The sequence below is a fragment of the Sceloporus undulatus genome, chromosome 6 (assembly GCF_019175285.1).
Source record: "Sceloporus undulatus isolate JIND9_A2432 ecotype Alabama chromosome 6, SceUnd_v1.1, whole genome shotgun sequence".
In the NCBI taxonomy this organism is placed as follows: domain Eukaryota; kingdom Metazoa; phylum Chordata; class Lepidosauria; order Squamata; family Phrynosomatidae; genus Sceloporus; species Sceloporus undulatus.
In genome coordinates this window covers 48,927,199-48,952,757 of record NC_056527.1, presented here as the reverse complement: position 1 = coordinate 48,952,757, position 25,559 = coordinate 48,927,199, and the positions used below count along the sequence as shown (strand labels likewise).

At 38.6% G+C, this 25,559-nt stretch overlaps 1 protein-coding gene across 4 annotated transcripts in view; it reads right to left on the bottom strand.

Moving 5' to 3' along the window:
* Positions 1 to 25,559, bottom strand: part of RARB (retinoic acid receptor beta) — a 270,695-nt gene that overhangs the window by 113,028 nt on the left and 132,108 nt on the right. The window contains exon 1 of one of the 4 annotated variants that reach the window (XM_042472134.1): positions 14,579 to 15,273. The exons of 2 other annotated variants lie outside the window; for them this stretch is intronic. In XM_042472134.1, coding sequence (XP_042328068.1) covers positions 14,579 to 14,810 — 232 coding nt within the window. In that variant the 5' untranslated portion in view covers positions 14,811 to 15,273. Of the gene's footprint in view, positions 1 to 14,578; positions 15,274 to 25,559 lie in introns of those variants that run through there. One more of the 4 variants, XM_042472132.1, reaches the window with a different exon arrangement.

The window sequence follows — 25,559 nt, the reverse complement described above, 5'->3', positions numbered from 1 at the left end:
CATTCACTGGCATTCTGAACACACTCCGAACTCAATTCCACAGCAATCCAAAATTAAGTAAATTCGGTGAACTAGCGAATTCACAAATCCTATACCCAGGCTACTTCACATTCAATGCGGTGTTGTTTGGTGTGATATGCATGTCTGCTGTGGCCCTGGTATTCCCCCCACATCAATTCCCATGATCCTCTGTTTTTGTTTTGGCTTCCGGGGCTCCTAGGTCTTCCCCAGCAGCTGTTTTTGACAGTAAAGAGTGAAGGAGGGGAGGCTCTCCATGAGGTGCCCTGCAAGCTCTCTCTCTCTGCCCCAAACGGTGGGCTTGGGGCTTGCCCTGCTCCTGGCCCCTTATGCCCCTCAGGGACCTTTTTCCCTTCCTTCCTTCCTCCAGGGACAGGAGGCTTCAAAAAGAGAGAAAACTCCCCCCCCCCTTTTTTTTATTAGCCCCAAAGAGTTCTTCTTCATCCCTCCTCCTTTGGGGGAGGATGGAGTAGGGCAGCCTGGGGATTTGGGGTCTGTTTTCCTCCCCTCAGGAGCATCGCTCTGGGACTACAACAAATCCCACCTCCCAGAATTCCATAGCCTTGAGCCACAAAGAGTTAAAACAATGTCAAACTGGGTTATTCCTCCAGTGTGGATGTAGCCTTAGTCGGCAGCTCTGGTTCCTGCCCAGCTTCCCCTCCCCTTTCCCCCTCCTCTGACGCATGGTAAGGCAGCACCATTGCCTTCAATAGGACTGCCAATGGGCCAGGTTAAAACCAGAGAGGACTGCTGCAGCAAAGCTCTCCCAAATGGGAGGGATTCCTTCTCTCCCCCCACTCCCACATAGCTGGGGACTTAAAGGCACAGACACAGTCTCTCTCACACACACAACTGGCTGGAGACCCCCACCCCACTTTTTGGGTTCTCTTAGCAGGTTGATTCAGATGGGGTTTGCCATTGCCATTTTCTGAGGAGGCTGAGAGAGTGTGACTTGCACCAGGTCACCCAGTGGGATTCAATCCCTGCCTTCTAGAGTCATAGTCCAATGCTCAAACCAAGTACAAGGTTGCTTTGGACTGATTTTGAATTGGTGACCTGCCTAAATGTGAAATAAGGGGTAATTAATAAACAAGTAATTTGAATTGTGTAATAACGTAAAATAAGGGGTAATGAATGAAGAAATAACGTGAAACAAGGCAAAACCACACGAACCGGAGGCAAGCCCTGCCGGAAGTGTAAAAAGGTCACAATCCGATTCTGCCCTCACTGTGCATGTGCTGAGATGCTAATTCGAATTCTGGACTATGAAGGGTACGTACTCATATGATAATTTCTTTTGCATCGCACTACTTTGGCGCTGTGTTCTTCTGTCCGTTTGATAACCATTCGCATAATAGCGTTCATTTTCAAATTGGCCCTACTTTCTTTTCTTACGAAATTGAGAGATATTCCTCCCGTGTGATAATGCCCACTATGTAAACTTTCATCCAGGTAAAATAAAAGCGGGAACAAACAGAGATTGTGTACTAGCAGGTGATCCATTCATGATAAGCTAAGATTTTCTGGAATGAAAGCAACACAGGAAGCTGCCTTATAATTGAGTCAGACCAATCATTTATCTAGGCAAGTGGTGTCAAAGATAGTGGGCTGGGCACATGAACCTAAGACATTAATTCTACATGCAACACATGTATTACTTCACTGAACTATGTGGACGGAGCCTGCTATATGTAGGCAGCACAGAGACAGACGGACCAGTGATCTAACCCACTGTAAGGCAACTTCCTAAAACATCCTATTGAAGCCACTCCATCTCCAATTAGAACAACCAGGAACCAAAAGAGCTTGGAAACATTACTTTTGGGGATCACAACTCTCAGAATCCTAGTAAAAGGGAACTATGGGTGAGGGTATACTTCTGGAACAGGTAATAGAAACCACATCCGTGGATAGAGATCGTGTGGATTGAGCAGAAGGATGCTTTCCACACCATTTAGGATTGAGATGACCACCTACATTAGTGTCTTTGCTAGAGAGCTACTGCAATTGAGAGCAGACAATACCTAGCTAAATGAACAAGGAATTTCACCTGGTATAGGGCAGGTTCCTATGTGCAATATATCACTTTTGCAATGTGATCCTTCCCAAATCAACATGTTAAATGTGTAACAAGAAAAACGGGCTTTGCACTCAACATACTGTTTGCATTGTACTACTGGCAGATCTTTGAAAACTGAGTCAGTCATATTTATCCATTGAGAAGGAAAATTTCCTTCTACACTGTTTAGGAGTGTTTTTATACTGTAATCATTCTGCTATGTAGGTTGCTTTTCATGCAACCATCACAAGGAGTTTGTTTGCAGGCTGTAATACACTTGGTTATGTCTCATTGCTTCCTTTTTTAATGAGAAAAATCTGTTTTTTAATCCCATTTTGATTTCTGTTTGAAGTCACTAAATATTAAAAATGCAGAGGAAAAACGGTGTCTTTGGTGCATGCAGCCTGGAAGGCGAGCTGCAATGCAATTTGCTCTTTGAGGGAAGGGTAAGCCCCCTTGAATTCTGTTGGGGAAGACAAGATGGGCAGAAGCACCAGCAGCAAGCCCTGCACTGTGATTCCAAATGAGAGAGGGAAGGGAAGGAGGGACTGTGCACCAACTGAATTTATCAGACCTCAGCAAGGATAAATCTGCAGTTGACAGAACTGACCAAAGAAAGGTAAAATGAGACAAGGAAGTAGAGAACAGCCACCATTCCTCCCTTCTGCTTCCCATCTCACTGCTGAAATAATCCAGTTTGATACCACTTTAGCTGTCATGACTCCAGGTTCTGGAATTCTAGGAATTGTACTTTGTTACTACAAACCACAGAATCCCTGGAGCCATGGTTCAAACTGGATTATTTTGACAGTGCAGATGCACCCACAGACACTGTTTCCTCATAAAAAGAACAGCAAAGGTTCTCTGGAGAGGACGCAAGGGCATCAGGGGAAGGGGATGAGAGTGGGGAGGATTACACACCAAAATAGCAGAAATTCCACTAGAACCCTTAGCAGTATTGGAAAAGCAAGACTCTGATGTGCTAGAAACTCTAGTCTGAAAAGACTGTGTTCTGTAAACCCCTTTATGAATGAATCAGGTAAAGGAACCTCTACTAAATGAAAGAGAAAGAGGGCTACAATGCAGGCCCACTCCTACTGCCGACATTGTGTAGCCAGCCCACCATCGGTCCACTCTGGTGATGCAACATACTACAGTTCCCAGAATTCCAGAGCCTGGAATCATGTCAGGTAAAGTTTTGTTAAACTGGATTATTTCTGCAGAATGTATATTTGTGTGTACACACACACACACACACACACACACACACACACACACACACAGTGTGTTAATTTAACACTTGCACACATTCAAAAGTGATACATTGTGTTATTTACGTTTTCAGTTGCCACAAAGCATTTGCATTGTAAAACAAAACAAAACAAAAATGGGTTCCACTTTTCAATCAATTTCACTTTCTGACAATCCTCCTGTCTCCAACCCATGAGATAAACAGCAGCTTCCTGGATTGACCAGTGGCCCCTCCATCCAGTTTTGCTCCATTATTAATAAATAATAGGGTAGCTCAAAAGGTACAGAAAGGCTCCTAAAGAAATCAAGAGCCCATTCATATTCAAATTAAGCTTTCATTTTTTTACCTTTCAGGTACCTTATTATTTATTATAGCAAGTATTATTGATTATATTAGGGTACTTATTATATTATTTATTTATTATTAACTTGAGGGAACAGAGAAATTGGTGCATTTTACTTTTAAACAATTTCAAGCTCTTTTGAGACTCCAAGGAAAACAAAACCACATACAACTAAACAGCAACATGGCACAGGCGTATAAAATTGTGAATTGTCATTAAACTGTTGTCAACTTAATCCCTGTTAGAATTAGAATATTAGAATTCAAGAACATTTAATGAAGTAGACTGGAAGTCAGTTCAGAACAGGCAAAAGAAAGCCATACATTTCTAAGTGTATAAATTTTTAACAGTTAAGCGGTACGAAAATTGGCCACCAGCTTATACTACTTAATAAAAGATTAGACACAGAATATCTGTCATCCATGAAGATTATCCATGATATTTAGATGGCAATTTCATGGATATATCCATAGGTATACTCCCTGTGAGCACTTAGGCTTCAGTTAACTATGCCAACTTGCCTTTGATGAGGATATGTGAACTTTATTTTAATTGGTACAAAATAACAGGAACAGATAGATATTTCATTTGTGTCTCCTTTATGAGCAAGAAATTTGGCTGGTTAACTGTCAACAAAATAGGGATGGAACTTAGAAGAATTTGAGTGGATGGGTAAGTAAATATGTGCCTTCAAGCTGCCTCTCAACCCCATGAATCCCATAAGGTTTTCTTAGACAAGGAATATTCAGAAGCGGTTTCCCTAGCTCCTTCCTCTGAAAGGTTACCTACAACACCTGGTATACATTTGTGGCCTCCCATCTATGTGCTAACCAGGGATAACCCTGCTTAGCTTCCAAGAACATACAGTATCTGATATCTCTAGGGCATTTAGGCTAACTTACAACAAGACAATCCCATTGTTGATTATTTTTGTTGTTGTGCGTCTTCAAGTCACTTTCAACTATGGCGACCCTAAGGTGAAACTACCATGGGGTTTTCTGGGATTGAGAGTGTATCTCTCACCCAAAGGTGGATTCTCATGGCCTAGCAGAAAATCTTGTGTTACAGCCCAAAGTTGTAGTCCAGTGCTTAAACCACGCTAGTTCTCACCTCTCATTTTTACCAGGTTAACATTCACTAGTAATGAAACAAGTGAAGACAAGTAACAGTTGTGATCCTTGACTTGCCCATATCTCCTGAGTCCTGGAATTTATACATTGGAAAGAATCACTCAAAAACATTATCTGGATGTTTGTGCTTGGTTCTGTTCTGTTCTGTGCATCATTTAGAACACAGCGGGCCCTTGGTATCCACTCAGATTTGAATTCCAGGCCCTTCTGTGGATAACAGAATCCATGGATGCTCAAGTCCCATTATATGCAATGACACAGTAAAATGGTGTCCCTTATATAAAATAACAAAATAAAGGTTCGCTTTTTAGAATGTATATCTCTTTGAAATAATTTTCAAGCCGTGGCTGGTTAATCAATGGATAAGGAATCCATGGATATAGCAAGCCAACGGTACAAGCTCTAACTCCAAAATAACTTTGGTAGAAATATTAGGATTTTCAGCTATTTCAGCTTGCACAGCAACCCTCAGAGATGCCCCCAAAGCAGCTCCACAGGGTTTTGCACCTCTGTGGTGTAGATTTTTGAGATTTGTAATGTGGGAGGCAAAGAATTATGTTCTCCTACTCGGCTAGATACTGCTTCTGTGGAAGCAGAATTCTAACACTGGACAAAGCCCCAAGTATCCCATGGCTTAGGTCATAAATATGCAACTGGTGGCTTTTCAGACCTTGTTGGACTTGTCTTCCAACAGCCCCAGACTGGGAAGCAGGGTTGGGCAGGCGCATGATGATGATCAGAACAAGGAGACAGGTCTTACAGTGTCTTCTGTGTTCAGCTCTTGAAAAATAATCCTGATGAACTGCTGATTACAGTGTCAGTTATTCAGGATTGGTTGCCACTTTCTTGTTTAGGGGTTTAATTGAGACAGTGTAGACCACATTTAGTTAAACTTGGTAACATCTTGCTAACACCATCTCTAAACTAATTTTGGGGTTCAAATTGATCCCACAACTCACTTCTTTGGGTGTTTTATATTGATTCAGAAACTTAGAATTCATAAAAACATAAAGATAAGACTCACAGTATTTAAGGCATGGCGTATTTAGATAACATTAAAATAAATGCCACAGAATGTGACAGCAACCCACTTCACCAAACCTAGCAGAGCACGTTTACACATTCTCAGTCACGATCATTAAAAAAAGACAAATCTTCATGTACAGTATTTAGCTCATATATGAAGGTAATTTACAAGAATTCTGCACTATTGTGCAAGGAACAATACACATTACAGATGTAAAATTAAAGAATACTAGGTTATGTATCTCTGTGCCAAGTTATCGTATCTCTGTGCTGAGTTACTGTAACTACTCAATGAAAATTTAATAGTGTTCTGGATTAATTGTTTCAGCCTCCAGGAAAAAACTGCACAACTTGGAAATATTGCCTATTAAGCAAACTGATTGTTCCTATGCTACATGATGGTCAGTGTATAATTAATATGTAACAAATTTAGCGCCAAATCGGCATAGCAAAACAAGAAGTGAAGAAATATGGATTATTTCAATAGAATATACACTAATCCACACAGATTCAAAAGATATTAACTGCATTAAGGACACAGACATATTTTGAAAATATATCAAAACAAGATGATAGACTATCAACCACACCACATCAGTCTTTAACAGCAGTAATAGCTTACTGGCACTCCCCAATCTGCCCCCTTCTAGGTGCAACTGACCACAATTCCTATCCTCCATAGTGGGTAGGGATAACTGAAGTTGTGATCTAACACATCTGGAAGCTGTCAAGTTGACGAAGGCTGTCCTACACAACTATCCCAGAAGCTGGGTGGTACAGCACATGCATGCATGAGATCCTAGGTCCAACTCCTTCAGTCAGGTAGTGATGGATAACAGTCTCTCTGAGTTCCTGGACAGCTGTTGTTAGTAATCCAGGGCCAGAGATCTTCAAAACCTGAATCAGGCATTTGTAAGGTCTCAAAATGGCCTTTTGGGCTACCTTTCAACTTATCTGAAACTGAATTTGGCCCTTGAGTTGAATCCAGTGAAAGAAAGGTGAAAGAGGATGCCCACACTTTAGAGCACACAAAAGAAACCTAATATGATATAATCATATATAGCCCAGCACAGATGCTTCCCTTATCCTCATTCTACCAAGGACTAAAGAAGTCAGCAGCAGAGCACTAGTGATGCTAATGTGTGTGCACAGCTTGTCTTCAGTTATGCAAGATGTTCTGAAAGTAGGCGTAAACTTTTGAAACACTCAATTATTAACATGGCCTGAAAAAGGTAATTACTGTTAATATCCAAAGGAGCTACAAGGTGGAAAATACATCGTGCCACTGGTATTTCTTTTACAATTGTTGTGTAAAATGGGTCAAAAATATCTGTCTCTTACACTATAGAAGTTTAAAGCGGTAAGTGAATTACCATTTTGTGACACATCAACATGGCTTTAGAGAAGTGACTCTATTAGACTGTTTGGAAATAGACTGATCAACAGCATTTACACCAACAAGTGAAAATGAATCAATGTAGATGAGATTAAAAATATGAGGAAAGCAAAGACTGGTCTTATTTGGGAACAATCATCTTCACCTGCAAGCCTATTTAAAACCGGAGGAAGGTATGCAAGACAATACTGGGTCTTCTCAATGCTTCCAAGCTTCATCTACTCTTCTGGAATTACAACTATAAACATTTAGCCAGAGGCAAAAGGAGACACTGCATGCTTGGCTGCTTCTTGGAAATTACTAACTTCCATAGTCCCAAATGCTTACTTTCACAATCTCAAATAATACTACAGACTTATCCTAAATGCTTGGGACCAGAAAGTGTTATTTATTTATTTATTTATTTTGTATTTTGGGATATTTGCATATAGATAATAGGATATCTTGAAGATGGGACCCAAGTCTAAACATGAAATACATATATGTTTTATACATATACTTTGTACCCATAATTTGAAGGTAATTTCAGACATAATATTTTTAATAATTTTGAGCATAAAACAAAGTTTGTGTACCCTGAACCATCAGAAGGCAAAGGCGCCACTATCTCATCCATCCATGTGGAAAATTTTGCATTTTTGAGTATTTTGGATTTTGGAATTCCGGATAAGGGGGATACTCAACCTGTAACAGTAATCTAATATAGGCACCCAAAAAGAAGAACATTTCTGTTCCTTAAAACAGTTACAAGACTGAGACAACTGTAAGAGAAACCATTTGAACTTCACCTCTACTGTAAGCCTTCACTGGTGGTCTTAGTGGAACACCACTATTAGCGATCTTCAGCCACCAACAGATCAAGTACTATTGTTCAAAATCAAAAGGGGTGCTGTGAATCCTGAACGAAAGGAATGCTGTAGTCCTCTACACTCAACTTCTAAATCATATCAACTGCCAGATACTACAATTTCCACTAGCCTCACCTAGCATGGACAATTGTAAGAGATCATGGGAATTGCAGTTCAAAACATCAGGATGACATTGAGTCATGGAAGGCTGTCCTACTCATATATTTGAGAATGAGGTGCAGGAGGCTTACCATATATTCTAGACTATAGGTCAACCTCATGTATAAGTCAAGGGCAGGTTTTGGGGACAAAATTATGGATTTTGATATGACATGTGGATAGGTCGAGGGTAAAATTTGGGGACATGTAACAAAGGATATGAAGAATGAAGCAAAGGGAAAACAATGCCAAAGAAATTACAGAATTCCCGCAGACATAACTGTTTGTGCTCAGACTAAAGGTTGGATTGATAAGAGAGTAGAAAGTATCAATGCCTTTAGGACAGATTACACTCTTGCCTTTCCCCAGGAGATGGTTCTTTGTTTTATACAAGAATTAAAGTACAGTACTTACACTGAGCCATGGATAAGTCAACTCAGGTTTTGTGAATCAATTTTTGACTAAATTTTTTAGACTTATACATCAATATATACAGTAATTCTAAGGTTGATTTTTATTCACCTTTATATAAAGTTTCTAACTAACTCCCACGTGGTTATTAATAAGAAGTTTTTATTTGCTGTAAATTTGTTTAAAGGATATTTTAAAAGGAAACATTCATCAGACTGGGCTCTCAATTTGTTTTCTTAAGAAGGAATTATGCTCCAAAGACTATGGGATTAAAAGAAAGAGGAATGTTCATAGGTTGTAAAAATATTCTTGTTTAAAAATAATAACTGTGTTCATGTTTAGAATCTAGAGGCCCTGCTAATACTTATCAGTGAAGTGTTGCAATAATATTATTAGGGGGTTTCAATGCTATTCTTTTTAATACATAGGAAGCATCTATTGGCTAAAGAAAGTCAGGAAGGCCAAACATTTCACAGTGATTCAGACTGATTTGTTGAAACAATTTTTTCTCTCCATGAGCTTTTAAACACTAAACCTAAAACCTGAATAAGAAAACAAAGCAAATGGGACAGTCCATGTGAATATAAGTAAAGTCCACTGATTTTTCTTTTTGCGTCCACTTTGAAAACAGTTTTCTTTACAGCTTCAGCACATCTTGCTTTCTGAAATATATCCACTATAAAGCATGAGAAAAATGTGACTGTAAAAGCACAATAATTGGCACAAAAGCAGCATGTAAAACTTTTAATTTTATTTTAATTGACTGCGTTTCAGCTTAGCTTGGCAATATTCCTTCAGCTTGTCTTGCCTGCCTAGTTAATTTTCAAATGGACTCATATTGGAAATATTTCCCCTAATCGCTTTTCTCACTGTTTCTTCTGAAAGAAATCTTGGGATCTGCTTTAAAGCAGGATCTCTGCTGAACAGATGATTTAAAACTGGGCAATCATCACAATATCAGGCACTGAAAAATTATCCTTTGCAAGATTTTTGGCCTTATTTGAAACCACAGATCCATGTCTTGTTGGTGAATATGCTTGCTGTCAGTCCCAATATTGCATGCCACCTTCAGATTTGCATTTAAACAAGCTCTCCCATGCTTTGGTCTGAATTTCAAGACTGTAGCTATTTGGGGTGGCAGAGGAGAGCACATATTCATGGAGACAGAAAACTGGTGTTGTGTTCAAGCTTCTTGTCCTAAGATTATAGTGAATTGGGAAAAATAAAACTCAGCACAAGACTGTAGGTTTGCCCTCTTAGCTGCAGCATGGGACAACTTACCAATGTAAGTGTACAGTCTCTAAACTCTATATTTACATAACAATCTTGCTCAGAACCTGAAAATGTGGTACCACGATGACACCTATGTTCACAAACGGAAGGTGGAACCAAATTCTTCACAATGAAACAATGCCATTCTTAGCCATTTGGATTCCCAATGCCAATCCATGCAATTTTCTTCACTTTCTGACCACCTTTCAGTTTTATTTTTCTAGTAACTTCTATCAGTAACTGGACTCCTTTGATGACTACATATTTGTATGCATATTTTCAGGCCTTTTCTTTTTCGCAATTTATTATGGACCAGAAAACCCATTTTAAACCACTACAAATTCCTTGGGCCAATGTCATTATTACCCAACAGCCCCAACAGGAGCCTAGTTTCCATCTAGTTTTTCTACCCAGTATCTGTTTTGCACCAGACATTGAAGGATGGCATATTTTAATATACTGTACTAAATCTAATTGATGCAAGGCAACAAATATTTTGCCCGGACATCAAACACACTACTGTGAATATAGTTTCAATTTGCCAACTATGTAAAGCAGCAACATAGGAAACATAACAATGGAACTAGTTACATTTTAAGGGTGCTACTGGGAAGAAACTGGCAAAACCACCTTTGGATATCCCTTGCCTAAGAAAACCCTATGAAATTCATAGTCACCATAAGACAACAAGAGACTAGAAGGTGCATGTACACACACACACACACACTGCATTAGAGTAAGCTGATTCAACCTTCAACAGGGTTGGTAAGAGACTGTAGACACTGAGTATGGACAGCTTGGGAAACATATACTGCTTTGCTTGGATATGGTAAAGAAGATTAATCTTACAATCTAAAATGGACTCTCTATTTTCTTACCTTGTTAGCTTCACCTGCCAGTTTATACTATGCAAAATTTAGAGATGCCCTTCATTTGTTCTAAGCAACAAGAGAGTTCTTGGTTATATGTTGCAAAGGAAGACAGTATTGGACCTGGCTTAGCCAGCTTTAAGTTTAGGAATGTGAGATTTAGCATTTGGGTTTCTTGGGGAAGACATTGTTTTAAATTTAAAAAATAAAATAAAATTAAGCCAGACAGTGTAGAAGAAAACAAACAAGTTATTCTGTGACAGGAGATTCAGATTTCACTACTTTTCAATTCAGGAGATTCAGATTTCACTACTTTTCAAAAGTGCATTAAATTAGTTTGGATCCAGATCAAACATTAGGTGATCAAGTATCCTATAAACAAATTTACAGCAAATAAAAACTTTCTATTAATCACCACATGGGAGTGAGTTAGAAACTTTATATAAAGGTGAATAAAAATAAACCTTGCTTTCTGTGGCTGAAAACAGAACCTCTAACAACACCTGCTGCAACTCAATACTTAGGAATGCAGATTTCAAGTCATACATGTCAATGTGTTTGTTTTTATATGCTAGCTGGAGATATGAAAGATAATAAAGCAGTGAGAGAGATTGTATGTTAGGGCAGATGTTTCTTGACTTGTCCAATGCACACAGTGTAATAATTCATGCAACCCTAAACATTGCAAACAACTGTTAGTTTAGCAATGAATTTGAGGATTGTAGACTTTTGATCTAGCTGTGTTTTACTGAACATAAAACCTCATTTGAAATCACTTTTGGTGTAAATTCAGCATTACTAAATCCCCTTCAATTCCAGTGGAGCGACATTATGGTGACTTACTACAGAGTAAATCCCACTGAACAGGGTGGGACATACTTCTGGATAATCGTGTAAAAAATTAGAACCCTAGTTATATTTACGTAGAAATAAGTCACATTTAACTACTTTCTGAGCAGACATGCAGGACTGTATTATTTATCTTTACTTATTGAAAACAGTATTTTTTGTCCTTGAAAGCAACACAGTACAGGACAGTGACAGGATTCTTAAAATACAAAACACCTGTTGAAGATTGTTTGTTTCATCATTAAAATAATTACATCTTTCTTTACATTATTATTAAAAGTTAAAGGAATCTAGTCATCTGCTATCTGCCTTGTTCTCTTGATCAGACTGCAATAAATCCATACTTCTATCCGAATAAGGGACAAGCTGAAATTTCTGCAAATATTTAACCCCTTCACACTTTCCATTTCAAGTTCTAGTGAAACTGAATTCTACATCTTGCATCAAATTAAAACAGGTTATTTATATAATCTTCATTTCAGAATTAATTCTGTATTTCAAAGCCATTCATTTGATTTCGGTGCACTGACCCTGAATTCTTAAGAGTTAAGAGGAGAGATTATGGCTAATACTTTAAATTCCAATCAATCAAAATTTCCTGTTTCTTTAAGGTCCCTGTTTTCTTTGACTGAGACTCATCCTTTTGCATAGTTTGAAGTCACAAAGAATTATGGACAAGAAATGCGTACAATTTTAGCATTTCTTTCCAAAACTTTAAACAGAAAAAAATTCAGGTGGTATATTTAAGGAGATTAATTATTCCAGATGCAGTATTTTATTGACCGAATCCTTTTGCAAATCAAGATGCATATTTGCAGTATTTGAGGTTGTTTGTGTGCTCTTTTCTGAACAAGTGTAATCAGTGAAGGTTTTCTTTTCTTTACCAACACTACACACCCTCTTAAACTTTTCATCTCTGTAAACGAAGAATTACAACTGAGGCATGTATCAGCTGTTGCAAGCAAAAATAAGCCTGATGGATTCCTTTTCATATCTTAGGAAGTGGCTCTCATCTCTATTGTTTACTCAAAACCACAGAGGACATAGTATAAACAGAGAATAAAGAAATACTTGCAGCAACTATCAGCCCTATATTGTAAAACACACACTTTTAGAATTAAAAATAGGTTTAGTTAAAAATAGGTTTAGTTAGTTAACTCTTCAAGTTATAGCCCTCAATACTTGATTTAATACAGGTAACACTGTTCAGATAATTGCAAAGCTATTTCATTCTAAATCTGTCATTACAAATAGGTTATTACAACATCATAAAAAGCGAACTTTTGAAAACACTTTGCTAGAGCAGTATTTATTTTAGGTCACATTTCTTTTGATTAGGTTCTCTTTCTATTCTCATCAGCCCTTGTTTCTTATCAGCATCCTACACCAATGACATATTTATCACTTGCTGCACACTGATAAAGAGTGACCTTATGTCTAACTTGTTCAGAAGCAATGGCAACAGACTTGTGTGTATCTGAAAAAGTGGTTTATTTAAATGACGTGAAACTCTCAAAAGCTCCCCCTTAAGTTTGGTTTCACGAAAAAAACCTCTTGCTATTTCTTCATGCAAGACTTTGAACGGCATCTGAACTTTTAAGATATACTGCACTATCACCACCACTCTTGTAAGAAAACTTACAAAGAAAGAACCTAAGTTTCGAAATTTTACTGGCAAAGTTCAGAACCATTATTTCTTAGCTATATTAATAGTACAGGCGCTAAACACTTTAACCATGGTTTTAATAACTATCCACTGATTTTTGTTTTGTTCTTATTAAAGAGGCAAAATGTTAAATGTTTGGACTCAGGGAGTATATCCTTATGTCTTGTTATCTTACCCATTTACTCATGATGATCTAATTGTGATGGAAATATTTTCCACCGCAGCATTTGCTACCGTTCATGTTACTTTTTCTTCCCTTGAGGATTAAACATTCTAAAGGAATGAACCACATGCGTTTTGCAGCAACCGAGATGTCTAGGAACCACAGTATTAAACATACTTCTGCAGTTAATGCTCCATTGAAGTGTCAGAGACTATGCTAAAACAATTTGATATATAGCCATCATTTATCTAAATCAGCGTCAGAGCAATGAAGCATCCTTCAAGGGTGTTTTTTAAAATTAGATACAGAGAATGTAGTGCTGGAACTTGGCTGCTTTTTGCTGTTTGTCAGGCTTGAAACTTCCCTGTTAAAGCATGCCTCTGTTTGCCCCCAGTGCCCTCCAGTATTATGTCAAGATCTGATAACAAGATAGCATTTAAAAAAAACATCTTCCCTGAAATTCCTGGGCTCCGAAAGGATCCTGAAAGCGCTGAGATAATTGATGGCGAAACACAAGGGGTGTTCACAGTTAGTTTTCTTGCAAAAACAGGGACTTCTTAGAGCAACAACATTAAAAAAAGAAAGGTGGCAGCAAGGTCAATGTAAAGAAATATTGCTTCTTTTCTTTTTCTTTTTGCTTTTCTTTTGGTTCCAGAGAAAGAGACACATTTATGGAAGCCCACAACTTTGAAAATTGGTTACCTTCCAGAAGGTAAAGTCCACCGAGATTTTAATTGATTATTACGATGCTAAAATGCACCGGAATAAAAAATATATAATTTGAATTTGGGGATAAAAAAAGACATTAAGATAGCATAGCAAGATGCACACGCATATAGGGAAAGCATACCCCCTCCTTTCCACTGAAAGGAACAATTTTGGGGAGGAAAGCCTCCTCCTCTGTCACTGTAAGGCTATTTTCAGATACTTAAAGTGCAACACACCTAGAATTGCACACCAAGTCTGCATGCAAATTTTCAGAAAACTGTCATTTTGGAACCAACTTTCTTTACCTGTTCTTTTGTTTCAGTCACGTGCATATATATATATATATATATGGCATGCAGCTAAATAAAAATGAGTGGGAAAAGTGGAACAAAATAACAGCGGGACCTACATTGCGCACTGTGCCGGTGTTGCCACTCTGTCTGTGCCAATCCACTGAAGCATGCTTTCAGAGCCTTCTCCTGGAGCATGCAGGAAGATGGACTTGCAGTGTAGAAATCCAGCATTTGACCAGGGCTCACTGCTAGAACATCCATACAGTCAAACATGATTCCCCCTCTACAGTAGGGCTGCAAAAGTGCCTTCCTCGAGGGTGTGGAGGAAAAGGGCATATAAAAGTACATCCAACTCCATCAAACTCTGCCCCTTTTTTGGCACGCAGACTGTTGGTCTTTTTCCCAGACCAGAATCATGAATTATGACAGACAACACAGCTAAAAGCCTGTAATTGATCCAAATGATCATTTACCATTTTCCAGGCTGTTCAGTCAATCCAGCAGAATCAAGGGGAAGGGGGGGAGAGCAACAAACAGCCTTCCAAGTTTCAGTTCTCATTCTTTGCTTTCCCGAATCTTTGAGCAGCCTCCTCGCCTCTCAAGATCTCCCCGCATAAATGCAAGAAAAATAATTGTATCCTGGGCAACGTGGAAGTTTTGTGGATGAAACAGCCTTTGCTAGAAGCCCTGGATCCCCCTTTGCCTGTGAATAGATCCTTCTGCCTTCGAACAGCTCACTTCCTACTACTTGTGTCACAGGGAATGAAAGATTGAATTGCTTAATATATGCGAGTGAACTTTCTATGAACCCTTCCCAGGCTGCTAACCTTCAAATGACCCAACCAGTCTGACATCACCAACTCCCAGGATTCTCACACAGCTTAAAAACTCCCAGCAGCCTTGCAAAAGAAGGCAGGCAGGCAGGCAGGCACGGAAGCAGGCAGCCAGCCACTAGCTGCCGTACCCAGAATAACTGGCCTTTGGAAAGGAAAACAGAGACTTGCAAGCGGGTCCAAAAGAATATAAAATAGAAATAAGAGTTGCCTTATGATTCTGAATAGCATGCTGCTGGAACATGCTGCTGAAAGTTTCCAGATCTCCCTCTCTCTCTCTTTTTTCTTCCTCCCCTTTACATTCTTCCCCAAAGCTTCTTTCCAATAAGGATTCCCTGCTTCTTCTAGGCAAAAATAACAATCATCACACAGTTCTCTGTTCTCTGTATAGAAAAGCATCAGGTCCTCCACTCAGTGGCATCCCCCCAAAGGAGGACAAGGCACCACAAAAATGTAAGGCATGACACAATGAAAGATAAAAATGTTAGGACAAAATATAAATTAATTCTACATGAATTTATATAAATTCCAAAATATACATTCATTCTACGTGAATTTATATAAATTCCAAAATATACACTCATTCTGCCACAATAGTATGTATACTGTATTCCATTATCCTTTTATTATTTTTACCTTCTTATACATTATTATCCTGTCCTATCCATCCCACCCTCCTATCTGCAGCAAGGACAGCTGTCAAGTAGATGCACTTCTCAAAGGGGAACTGCAAATGTGGTGCTACTCAATGGGCTTCTTAGTCATGCTCAAAATGGAGGACACGTTTGGAGTGAATTGAATTCCTCCTGGTGGAAATGTAGGACATGTCCTGGAAAAGGAGGATGTCTGGTCACCCTGCTTTCACTATGCTGTCGCAGGGAGCGAACATCGCATTCACCCTGTTAGCAAACAAGAGCTAATTTTCTTGGCTGATTTGCAGAACAGAGAGCAACTGTCAGACAAATCTTAAAACTCACACGACAAGTGTTCATCGAATGTCGGAGTCCCTTTGTGCTGAAAATAGAAGACACTGCAAATTGAGACCTCCTAAAGCTCCTGAACTTGCAGCATAATACTTACAATATGTTTGGAAGCTGTCCTGCTCAACAAAGAGGAGAGGTGCATGATTTTCACCTTTGGTTTTGTTTCTAAGTACTGTACACTTGCTCCTCTATGGAGTTCATCACACATGAGAGCTCCCGTCATGCTCCTGTCGCCCAAACGTCACCAAACTGCGACTAGAGCCTCCTAGTGGGATCGCTCATGGTGCTACTCTTCCATTTTCATCATGGAAGTGTCAGCGTAATTGTTAGAAAAAGGGCCCTTTTTAAATAACGGATCAAATCGTTATTAAAAAGGACCCTTTTCCTACCAATTACAAGAACACTTCCATGAAGAAAACAGAAGTGTTCCCCTTTACTAGCACCAGGTGTGATCCCATCAGGAGGCTCCTGTTGCAGGTTGGTGATGTTTGGGCAACAGGAGCATGACGGGAGCCCTCGCGTGTGATAAACTCCTATGTTAAAGTCAAAGTCTCAGGTTACCAAAAAAAAGTAATAGGTTAGATCCAGATTTAGGGGTTGTCTGCACTGGCCTAAATAGCTTCAAACTGCTTTGAAGCCTAGCTATTTAGATGATAAACGAGGTAAAAACAGGTGGTAAGCAATACAAAGCCATGCTCCAGGGCTAAAAACCGGAGCAAAAAGAAGCTCAGATACTCTGACTTAATGCAGGAAATGTGTACCATCGCACTGATATATAAACAGCTTGGAGCCAGTGCATGAATGTGGCAAAGCTAAAACACAAAAGTATGTCAAACCAGGTAGGTCGCCAATAATGCAATGGATGTAATTACTACAGACAGACAGACCAACAGGGTGCATGGAGTGAAGGGGGTTGAAGGGGGGATGAGAATGGCAATGTCAAAGCCCCTCTGAAGAAACATGCCTAGAAAACCCTATGTTAGGTTCTCCTTAGGGTAACCAAAAATAGGAAATAACTTCAAGGGACACAAGAACAACAACTTTTAATAGTTCGTCTGGCATGGTGATGGAGATGCTGTACCTGGTGATCTCTGCTAATAAACTTTTAAGGGCGCAGAAATACTTTACAAGATGGAATATGTTCCTTCAATAGGGGTCCAAAACACACTGCAAAAATAATCCAGTTTGAGACCACTTTAACTGCCCTGGCTCAGTGCTAAGAGAATCTTGGGAACTGTTGTTTATTGTGGCACTAGATCTCTCTGACAGGGAAGGCTAAATGGCTCAGAAACGACTGTTCCCAGAATTACTTAGCACTGAGTCAGGGCAATTAAAGCGGTCTCAAATTATGTTATTTCTGCAATGTATTTTGGACCAGTGTACTCACAAATACAGTTCTAAACCCAATTTTATACAATTCGTATATGGATCCTATTTAACCTAAGGAATACAAACACCTTAATGGCCAGCAGCCCAATGGCACAGGATGAAGCAGCTACTTCAGGCCCCAGAGAACAGGATGCGGCAAATTATGAGAGCTCTAGGCATGGGATAAATATTAAAAAATATTTGGAAAATGGTTGAAAAACATGTTTCTTGAAGGAGAAGACTCCTGGATGTATGAGCATCTTCATGGCTGGAGACTTACGCCATACAAAATTCACCTGTGGTTGTTTTGTGCAGAAAACAGCATTTTTCTGTGCAGTAAATAATAGTCAGCATTTTTCTGCATATTCTATTCTGCACAGGATATACAACCTGGGAGTCCAAGTAGACCACAAACTGAACATGAGTCAACAGTGTGACACAGCAGCTAAAAAGGCCAATGCAATTTTAGGCTGCATCAATGTATAGTGTCTAGATCAAGGGAAGTAATAGTGCCACTATATTCTGCTCTGGTCAGGCCCCACCTGGAATATTGTGTCCAGTTCTGGGCACCACAATTTAAAAAGGATGTGGAGAAACTGGAGCATGTTCAAAGGAGAGCAACTAAAATGGTGAAAGGTCTGGAAGCCATGCCCTATGAGGAACAGCTTAGGGAGCTGGGGATGTTTAGCCTGGAGAAGAGAAGGTTAAGAGGTAATATGATAGCCCTGTTTAAATATTTGAAGGGATGTCATATTGATGAGGGAGCAAGCTTGTTTTCTGCTGCTCCAGAGACTAGGACCCGAAACAATGGATGCAAGCTACAGCAAAAGAGATTCCACCTCAACATTAGGAGGAACTTCCTGACAGTGAGGGCTGTTCGACAGTGGAACAAACTCCTTCCTTAGAGGTCTTTAAACAGAGGCTGGATGGCCATCTGTCGGGGATGCTTTGATTGTGATTTCCTGCATGGCAGGGGGTTGGACTGGATGGCCCTTGTGGTCTCTTCCAACTCTATTATTCTATGATTCTGTGATTCTATTTCTGCGCAGAACATGATGTTTTCTGTGTAGAATAAACATGTATGATGAGGGGGGGGGAATTAATTCTCAAACTGATAGTAGTCTTTGAAAATTGTAATTTTTCCAAGATTTTCCCACAGTGAGAAGAAAATTGCTAAAATCACTCATTCCTTCATTGGTGGAAAAAAAACTGCAAAGAAATTACATCCTTACAGATTACACACCTGCTGCCACTCCAGAGAGCCTTGTGATCTGCTTTCCAACTGCAGCAAGCTCTGGAAAGCAGCCACTGTCTGGAAAGTCCTGCCAACTTCTCCTATCTTTCGAGAAAGCCTTGGTGGTTGCTTTCCAGCTGAAGCAAATGCCCGGACAAGAAAAGAAGCTGATCCAGCTCTTCAAAGTGGGGCACAGACGGGCTCCAGAGAGCCACTCCAGCTGCCTTCTTGCTGCTACAATGCCTCAGCAAAAAAATTCTGAGCATGCAGCACTCTAAAGCCTACAGGACCCAAATGATTTGCTCTAAAGAGTCTCAATGCAGATAGTGTGGATGGGTTCGTCATGAAGATCCCAGGCCATGCACTGCTTTACTCTTCATTCAGATGCAAGTAAACATTTTATGCGCAGTGGCTATTGCACCTCTAAGAGCTGAATATTCCCACAAGAGCAGAGGTTCCTCCTATCTCAGAAGAGGCCTGTGATTCATTAAAAGCTCAATGATATTCCTTGCTGACTGGGGTTAACAAAACTTGAATATGAGAGGATGCAAAGAACATCTTTAAAAAAAAATCTTGAAACTGATATATCTAAATAAAAATAAACAGCTTTAACAACAATTTCCCAAAAAGGAGAGGCGGAAGCCAGATGTGACTCTGAAAGAGTAAGAAATAAATCTGGAGAAGGAATAGCAAAATCTTTAATTTTTATTTTAAACTGCCTTGGGGGGCTTTATATCTCTAAAACTGGGGTAGAAATTAGTCTCAGAAAAAAATGTTTTAGTGAATCAGTTAAATCAAACCCCATGTCCAGAAGCAGTGTCTTGCTGAGAAGCAGGTGCTAGACATTAGCAACAGAAAAATACTCATTTGATTTGTATCCTTTTGGTAATTTTCCAGTAGCACCCAGCAAACTCTTGCCTGCTCTGATTGTGATGTTATCCTAAACTACGGCAGAGGTGGGAAAACCAGCCTCTGGACCAATTGTGGGCTCCCACATCCTTTTTTGTGCACTGAGCCTCTCGTGATACCTACAATCCCTTGTCCCCTCTCCAAATTTAAACATCTGAAAGTAATTTTTCACCTGAAAGTATCTCCAAAGACACAAGCCATCCCAAAACATAGTTATTTTGTTTAAGTCAGCCCCAACAACCAACCCACCCACCCCAACGCAATGGCTGAAAATATACAAAAATAGACTATAAATGAAGCTTCCTGTCCCAAGAAGATGTGCTTGTGCAATCCATCAGGAGGTGGAAAGAAGAAAAACTGCCTCGACCATCAATGCAGATGCTCATCCCTGTCCTACTCCCCAGTAGCCAAATGTTTCATTTACAGAAAATCCTGGTTTCAAAAACCTCTGTCTGATACCTTCAAGAGCTATTGCCAGCTGGTGTAGTCAATACTGAGCTAGAATGACAAGGAATTTAAGCTGTTCCGCAAGAATATCCATTACAGATCAAAAATATAATATGTTGGTTTCTTTCTTTTCTGATCCTGACAAATTGCTATGTGTGCTATATATTTTATTTAAAATTTTCATTTTAAATAAATAAATAAAAGGAACATGTCTTTCTAGACACAAAGACAACACTGGAACAGATGGACTTTTGACTGCATCCACCAAGACAAATTCTCCAGTTCTTATGATTAAAAAGGTATAGTTGTTCTCCATTTTGATAGCTGACTCTTAACAACTCTCTTGTAAAACAATAAGAACAATCTCTCCTATAAATATTCCATCAATGCACAGTCTTGCCTATTTTAATGGCTTGGAAAGAGGTTGCAAGAAGTATCTGACCCCACTCCGAAATTCCAGTAGCAGCTAAACGAAACAGGAAGAACACCTTCAATAACTGAGACCTAATAAGAAGAAATATCATTAGACATTCTTCTCTTCCTGACACTTTTTTTTTAAAAATATATTTTATTAAATTTTGATACACTGTAACCGACAAACAAAACATCTCGCAATAATTTCAGCTTTATACCTACACACTACATTCCCCAACCCCTCCCTACTTAATTAACATTCCTTATTTTAATTTAATCTGTAGTTTAATACCACTCCCTATATCCCCCTAAGACACCTAGAACGATTTCCACATTCTCAATACACATTCCCTTCTGTGACACTTACCCAAAAGAAAACCAGATAGCAAACTTGCTTGTCTCCCACGCCACATTCTCACAATTCTTGATGACTGTATTCTAATAATATCCAATTGAATTACCTATGTAGTGCTGTTCCTCAATTTCTATTGAAAATGTCTAATTAATTATTTAGATTCTTCTATTTAAGGGTATATCCCCTTTTTCCGTGAATTTCAATTCTTGTATTTCCTCTCTCACAAACTCTGGCTTATTGTTCCCTATTTACTTAAATTTGCAAAGGATCACATCTCAAAAAAAAGAAAGAGGGAAAGAAAAAAAAAAAACAAATCCTATTTAACAATTTCATTGATATAGATTTATCCCTTGTTTTCCTTACAAATTCCCATCATCTAACATAATTTTATACAATTTCATCCATATTTGAGGACCAATTAGCACTTTTCCCCCATTTTTTTCCCATAAACTTTATAACAGATTCCCAACTTGACCTCCATTTAGAGCTATCTTGGTTTTCCACTTTATGTGATATTAAATCTAATTCCATCATGTGAAATAGCTTTAATCTCCATTCTTCAATTTCTATTGTCTTATCTGATTTCCAACTTCTCGCAACTACCAATCTCGCAGCCGTTAACATATAAAATATAATTTTTCCAAACCTTGCTTCCACATCCCCATCTAACATACATAATATCATTGTCACAGCGTTAAACCTTAATTTAACTCCCAAAATTTCATTAATTTCCGTCTGGACTTTTTTCCAAAAGGTTTTTGCTTTGTCGCATAACCACCATAAATGGTAGAAGGTACCAATGTCTTTCTTACAGTTCCAACATATCTTATTGCCCGCCTTATATATTTTGTCTATTTTTACAGGTGTTAAATACCACCTGTACAAGATTTTGTAGTAGTTTTCTCTAACATATTGCGACGTAGAGTATTTCATTCTCGCATTCCAAGACTTCTCCCACTGTTCTAATTCGATTTCTCTTCCACAGTCCTGAGCCCATTTCACCATTACATCCTTAATTAATTCATCCTCTGTGTGCCATTCCAACAATTTTTTATAAATCTTTGACAGGGTTTTCCCGTCTTTATTCCAAAATATCTCTTCAATATCAGATTTATTGTTAGAGAAGCCTCTTTGTGTTTTGTCTAAATTAAATCTCTGCTTTAACTGTCTGTATAGAAACCACCCAATATCCCATCCTTCGTCTATTAATTTCTCATGAGACTTCATTGTTCCCTTTATATCAATCAAATCGTTATATCTTATCCATATCTCTTCTCTTTTTGGGTCAATACCATACATAGCCTCATGAGGTGAGACCCACAGAGGTATATTGGGAGCTATTCTATCCTTGTATTTATTCCACACTCTAATTAACGAGGATCGGATGAAATGGTTATTGAAGTTTCTATTTGCTTTCGTTTTCTCATAGAATAGATATCCATGCCATCCGAACCTGTTATCTGTGCTTTCTAACTTCAGCAGTTTCCTGTTTTGCAGAGTAATCCATTCCTTCATCCAAGCTAAAACACTGGCTTCATAATACAAATTTAATTTGGGGAGGGCAAAGCCGCCTCTTTGTTTCGCATCATGTAGTATTTTCATCTTAATTCTAGGCTTTTTCCCAGCCCAAACAAAATCCGCTAACTGTTTTTGCCATTCTTTAAATATTTTTTCATGTTTTAGAATGGGGATAGTCTGGAACAAGAATATGAATTTTGGTGTTACCAACATTTTGATTGCTGCAATGCGTCCCAAGAAGGAAAGATTTAGATCTTGCCACTTCTTAAGATCTCTTTTGATTTCTGTCCATTTATTTTGATAGTTGTTTCTAAATAGATTGGCATTTTTGCTTGTTATTGTTATCCCAAGGTATCTCACCTTGTCAGCAATATTAAAGCCTGTAATTTTTTTTAGTCTACTTTGTTTCTCTTGATTCATATTTTTAGTAATTACAGCCGTTTTGTCTATATTAACTTTCAGACCTGAAACCTTTTCAAATTTGGCTAAGTGTTCTAATAATTTTTCACATCCCATCAGTGGATCCTGCAATGTCACCACAACGTCATCAGCGTATGCTCTCACTTTCAGACTTTCACCTTTAAATTTCACCCCCTGAATTAAATGTTCCTTCCTTAAATTAATTAACAAAGTTTCCATCACCAAAATAAACAGGAGAGGGGATAGAGAGCAGCCTTGTCTAGTTCCTCTATATAGAGGGATATTTTCTGTTCTTTGATCATTAATTATGATCCTTGCTGATTGTTTAACATATATAGATCTAATCCAGTCCGTAAACCTTTGGCCTGCCCCTATACGTTGCAATGTTCTCACAATGATGTACCAGTCAAGGCTGTCAAATGCTTTTTCAATATCCAGGAAGATCAGTGCTAGCTCTCTCTCATTGTGCAAATCAAAATGCTCTATAACATCCAGGATATACCTTAGATTGTCCTTAAGTTGCCTTGATGGGAGGAACCCGCACTGATCTTCCTGGATGATTGTTTGAAGCACCCCTTTCAATCTGTTAGACAAAATATTAGCAAACAACTTATAATCACAGTTCAAAAGGGAGATGGGCCTATAACTCTTCAACATTTGACTATCTCGTCCTTCTTTCAGAATCAAAACTACATTAGCTTCCTCCCATGTATGAGGCAGACCATCACCATTAATGGAGTTCATTACTTCCAATAATGGGACGTTTATTTCAGATTGAAAAGTTTTGTAAAATCTTGATGTGAAGCCGTCCGGGCCCGGAGCCTTGTTTATTTTTGCCCTCTGGATGGCCTCATTTAATTCTTGCAAAGATATCTGTTTATTTAGCTCCGATATTTGTTGTTGAGACAGTTCTGGCACTGGACATTTCTGAAGGTAATCTTCTATTTCTGATCTTTTAGTTGCTTTAGCTTTGAACAAATTACTGAAGTATCTAAATGTTGCAGCTTTTAGTCCTTTCATATTTGTGTGAATCTTAGTTCCATCATTAATCTTAGTAATCAATTTTTTCTCTTTGGCTTTGCACATCCTTTGTGCTAACCATTTCCCCGGTTTGTTAGCTTCCTTGAATTGTTTTACTTTAAGACTTTTTAGCATATTTGCCAGATCTTGTGCATTCTGCATATTGTACTGCCTTCGCAGCATGTTTATTTCTCTTAAAATCTTTTCATTCCGAGGATTTTGTTTAAGCTCCTTCTCTTTCTTATCTATCTCTTCTGAGATTAGTTTCGTTTTCTGTTTTTTTCTAGAGAGGATCTCATGATGTTTTTGAATAAAAAATCCTCGGATGACTGCTTTGCTTGCAGCCCAGACCGTTTTAATATCTGTTCCCTTGTTTTGGTTTTCTCTGAAATAGTTTTTAATTATTTCCTTCGCTTGTTCAACAATTTTAGGACAAGACAGTAAATAGTCTTGTAAATGCCAGCGGAATTCCGATGTACCAAATCGAATCGTCAACAGAATCGAGTTGTGATCAGAGTACGATTTTGTTAATGTTTCAACTTTTTGAATTTTTGGAGCCAGAGATTTAGAAACAAAAAACATGTCCAGTCTTGAAAACGTCTTATGTCGATCCGAGTAGAAAGTAAAGTCCCGCGTATCTCCATGTTTGTATCTCCATGCTTCACACACACCGAGTTCCTCAATCATTTTAAAACAGACATTCGGTAGTTTGCCTTGGTTCTCCTTAATAGCTTTATGGGATAGGCGGTCAAGAATTGGGTTCAGTACTCCATTCCAGTCTCCACATATGATAATATCTTTATTACTAAATTCCTGTAATAGACTTCTCAACTCTTGAAAAAACTTTGCCTGCCCATTATTTGGAGCATATATACCGACCAGCAAGATGCTTTGTTCATTTATACCTATCTCAATTCCTACATAGTGCCCATCCTTATCACTGAACATATGCTTTGAAGTCACTTTGTTTGAGACATACACCACTACTCCTTTTTTCTTATGTTTATTTGCAGCGACATATTCAGTTCCCAGTCTCTTATTTCTCAAAAGTCTTACATCTTTCAACCGTACGTGCGTCTCTTGAAAACATACAACCTCGTATTTCTCTTTGCCAATGAGATGAAATATTTCTTTCCTTTTGCTTGGATGATTTAATCCTTTGATATTCCAAGATAATATACGGAGATTCTGCATTTTTTCTCTTAAGTTTTATAACGATGCAGATTATTTGACTTTTGTCTTTCGACGTCCTCTCCTTGGCTTGCCTTTATTTCTTTCTCCTGAGCTGATTCCTATGCTTTCTATTTTTTCTACTGGTTCCTTTATTTTGATTTCTCCTTCTTCCTCTTCTTCTGCTTCTGTCTCTCCCGAATCCTCCTCTCCGGTATCTCCTTTGTCATCTGAAACCTGTGAGTCCTCATCTTCGTTCTCACTCAGAGCTTCTTTCGAAAGAGTATCAACCTCTTCTTTGTCTTTTGCGTTTGATTTCTCTTCCATTCCTTTATTGTAACTGTTCGGATCCTCCTTTCTTTTCTCCTCCTTTCTTTTCTCTAATTCAATTTCTTTTTCATGTCTTCTCCAAAATTCTTTGGCCTT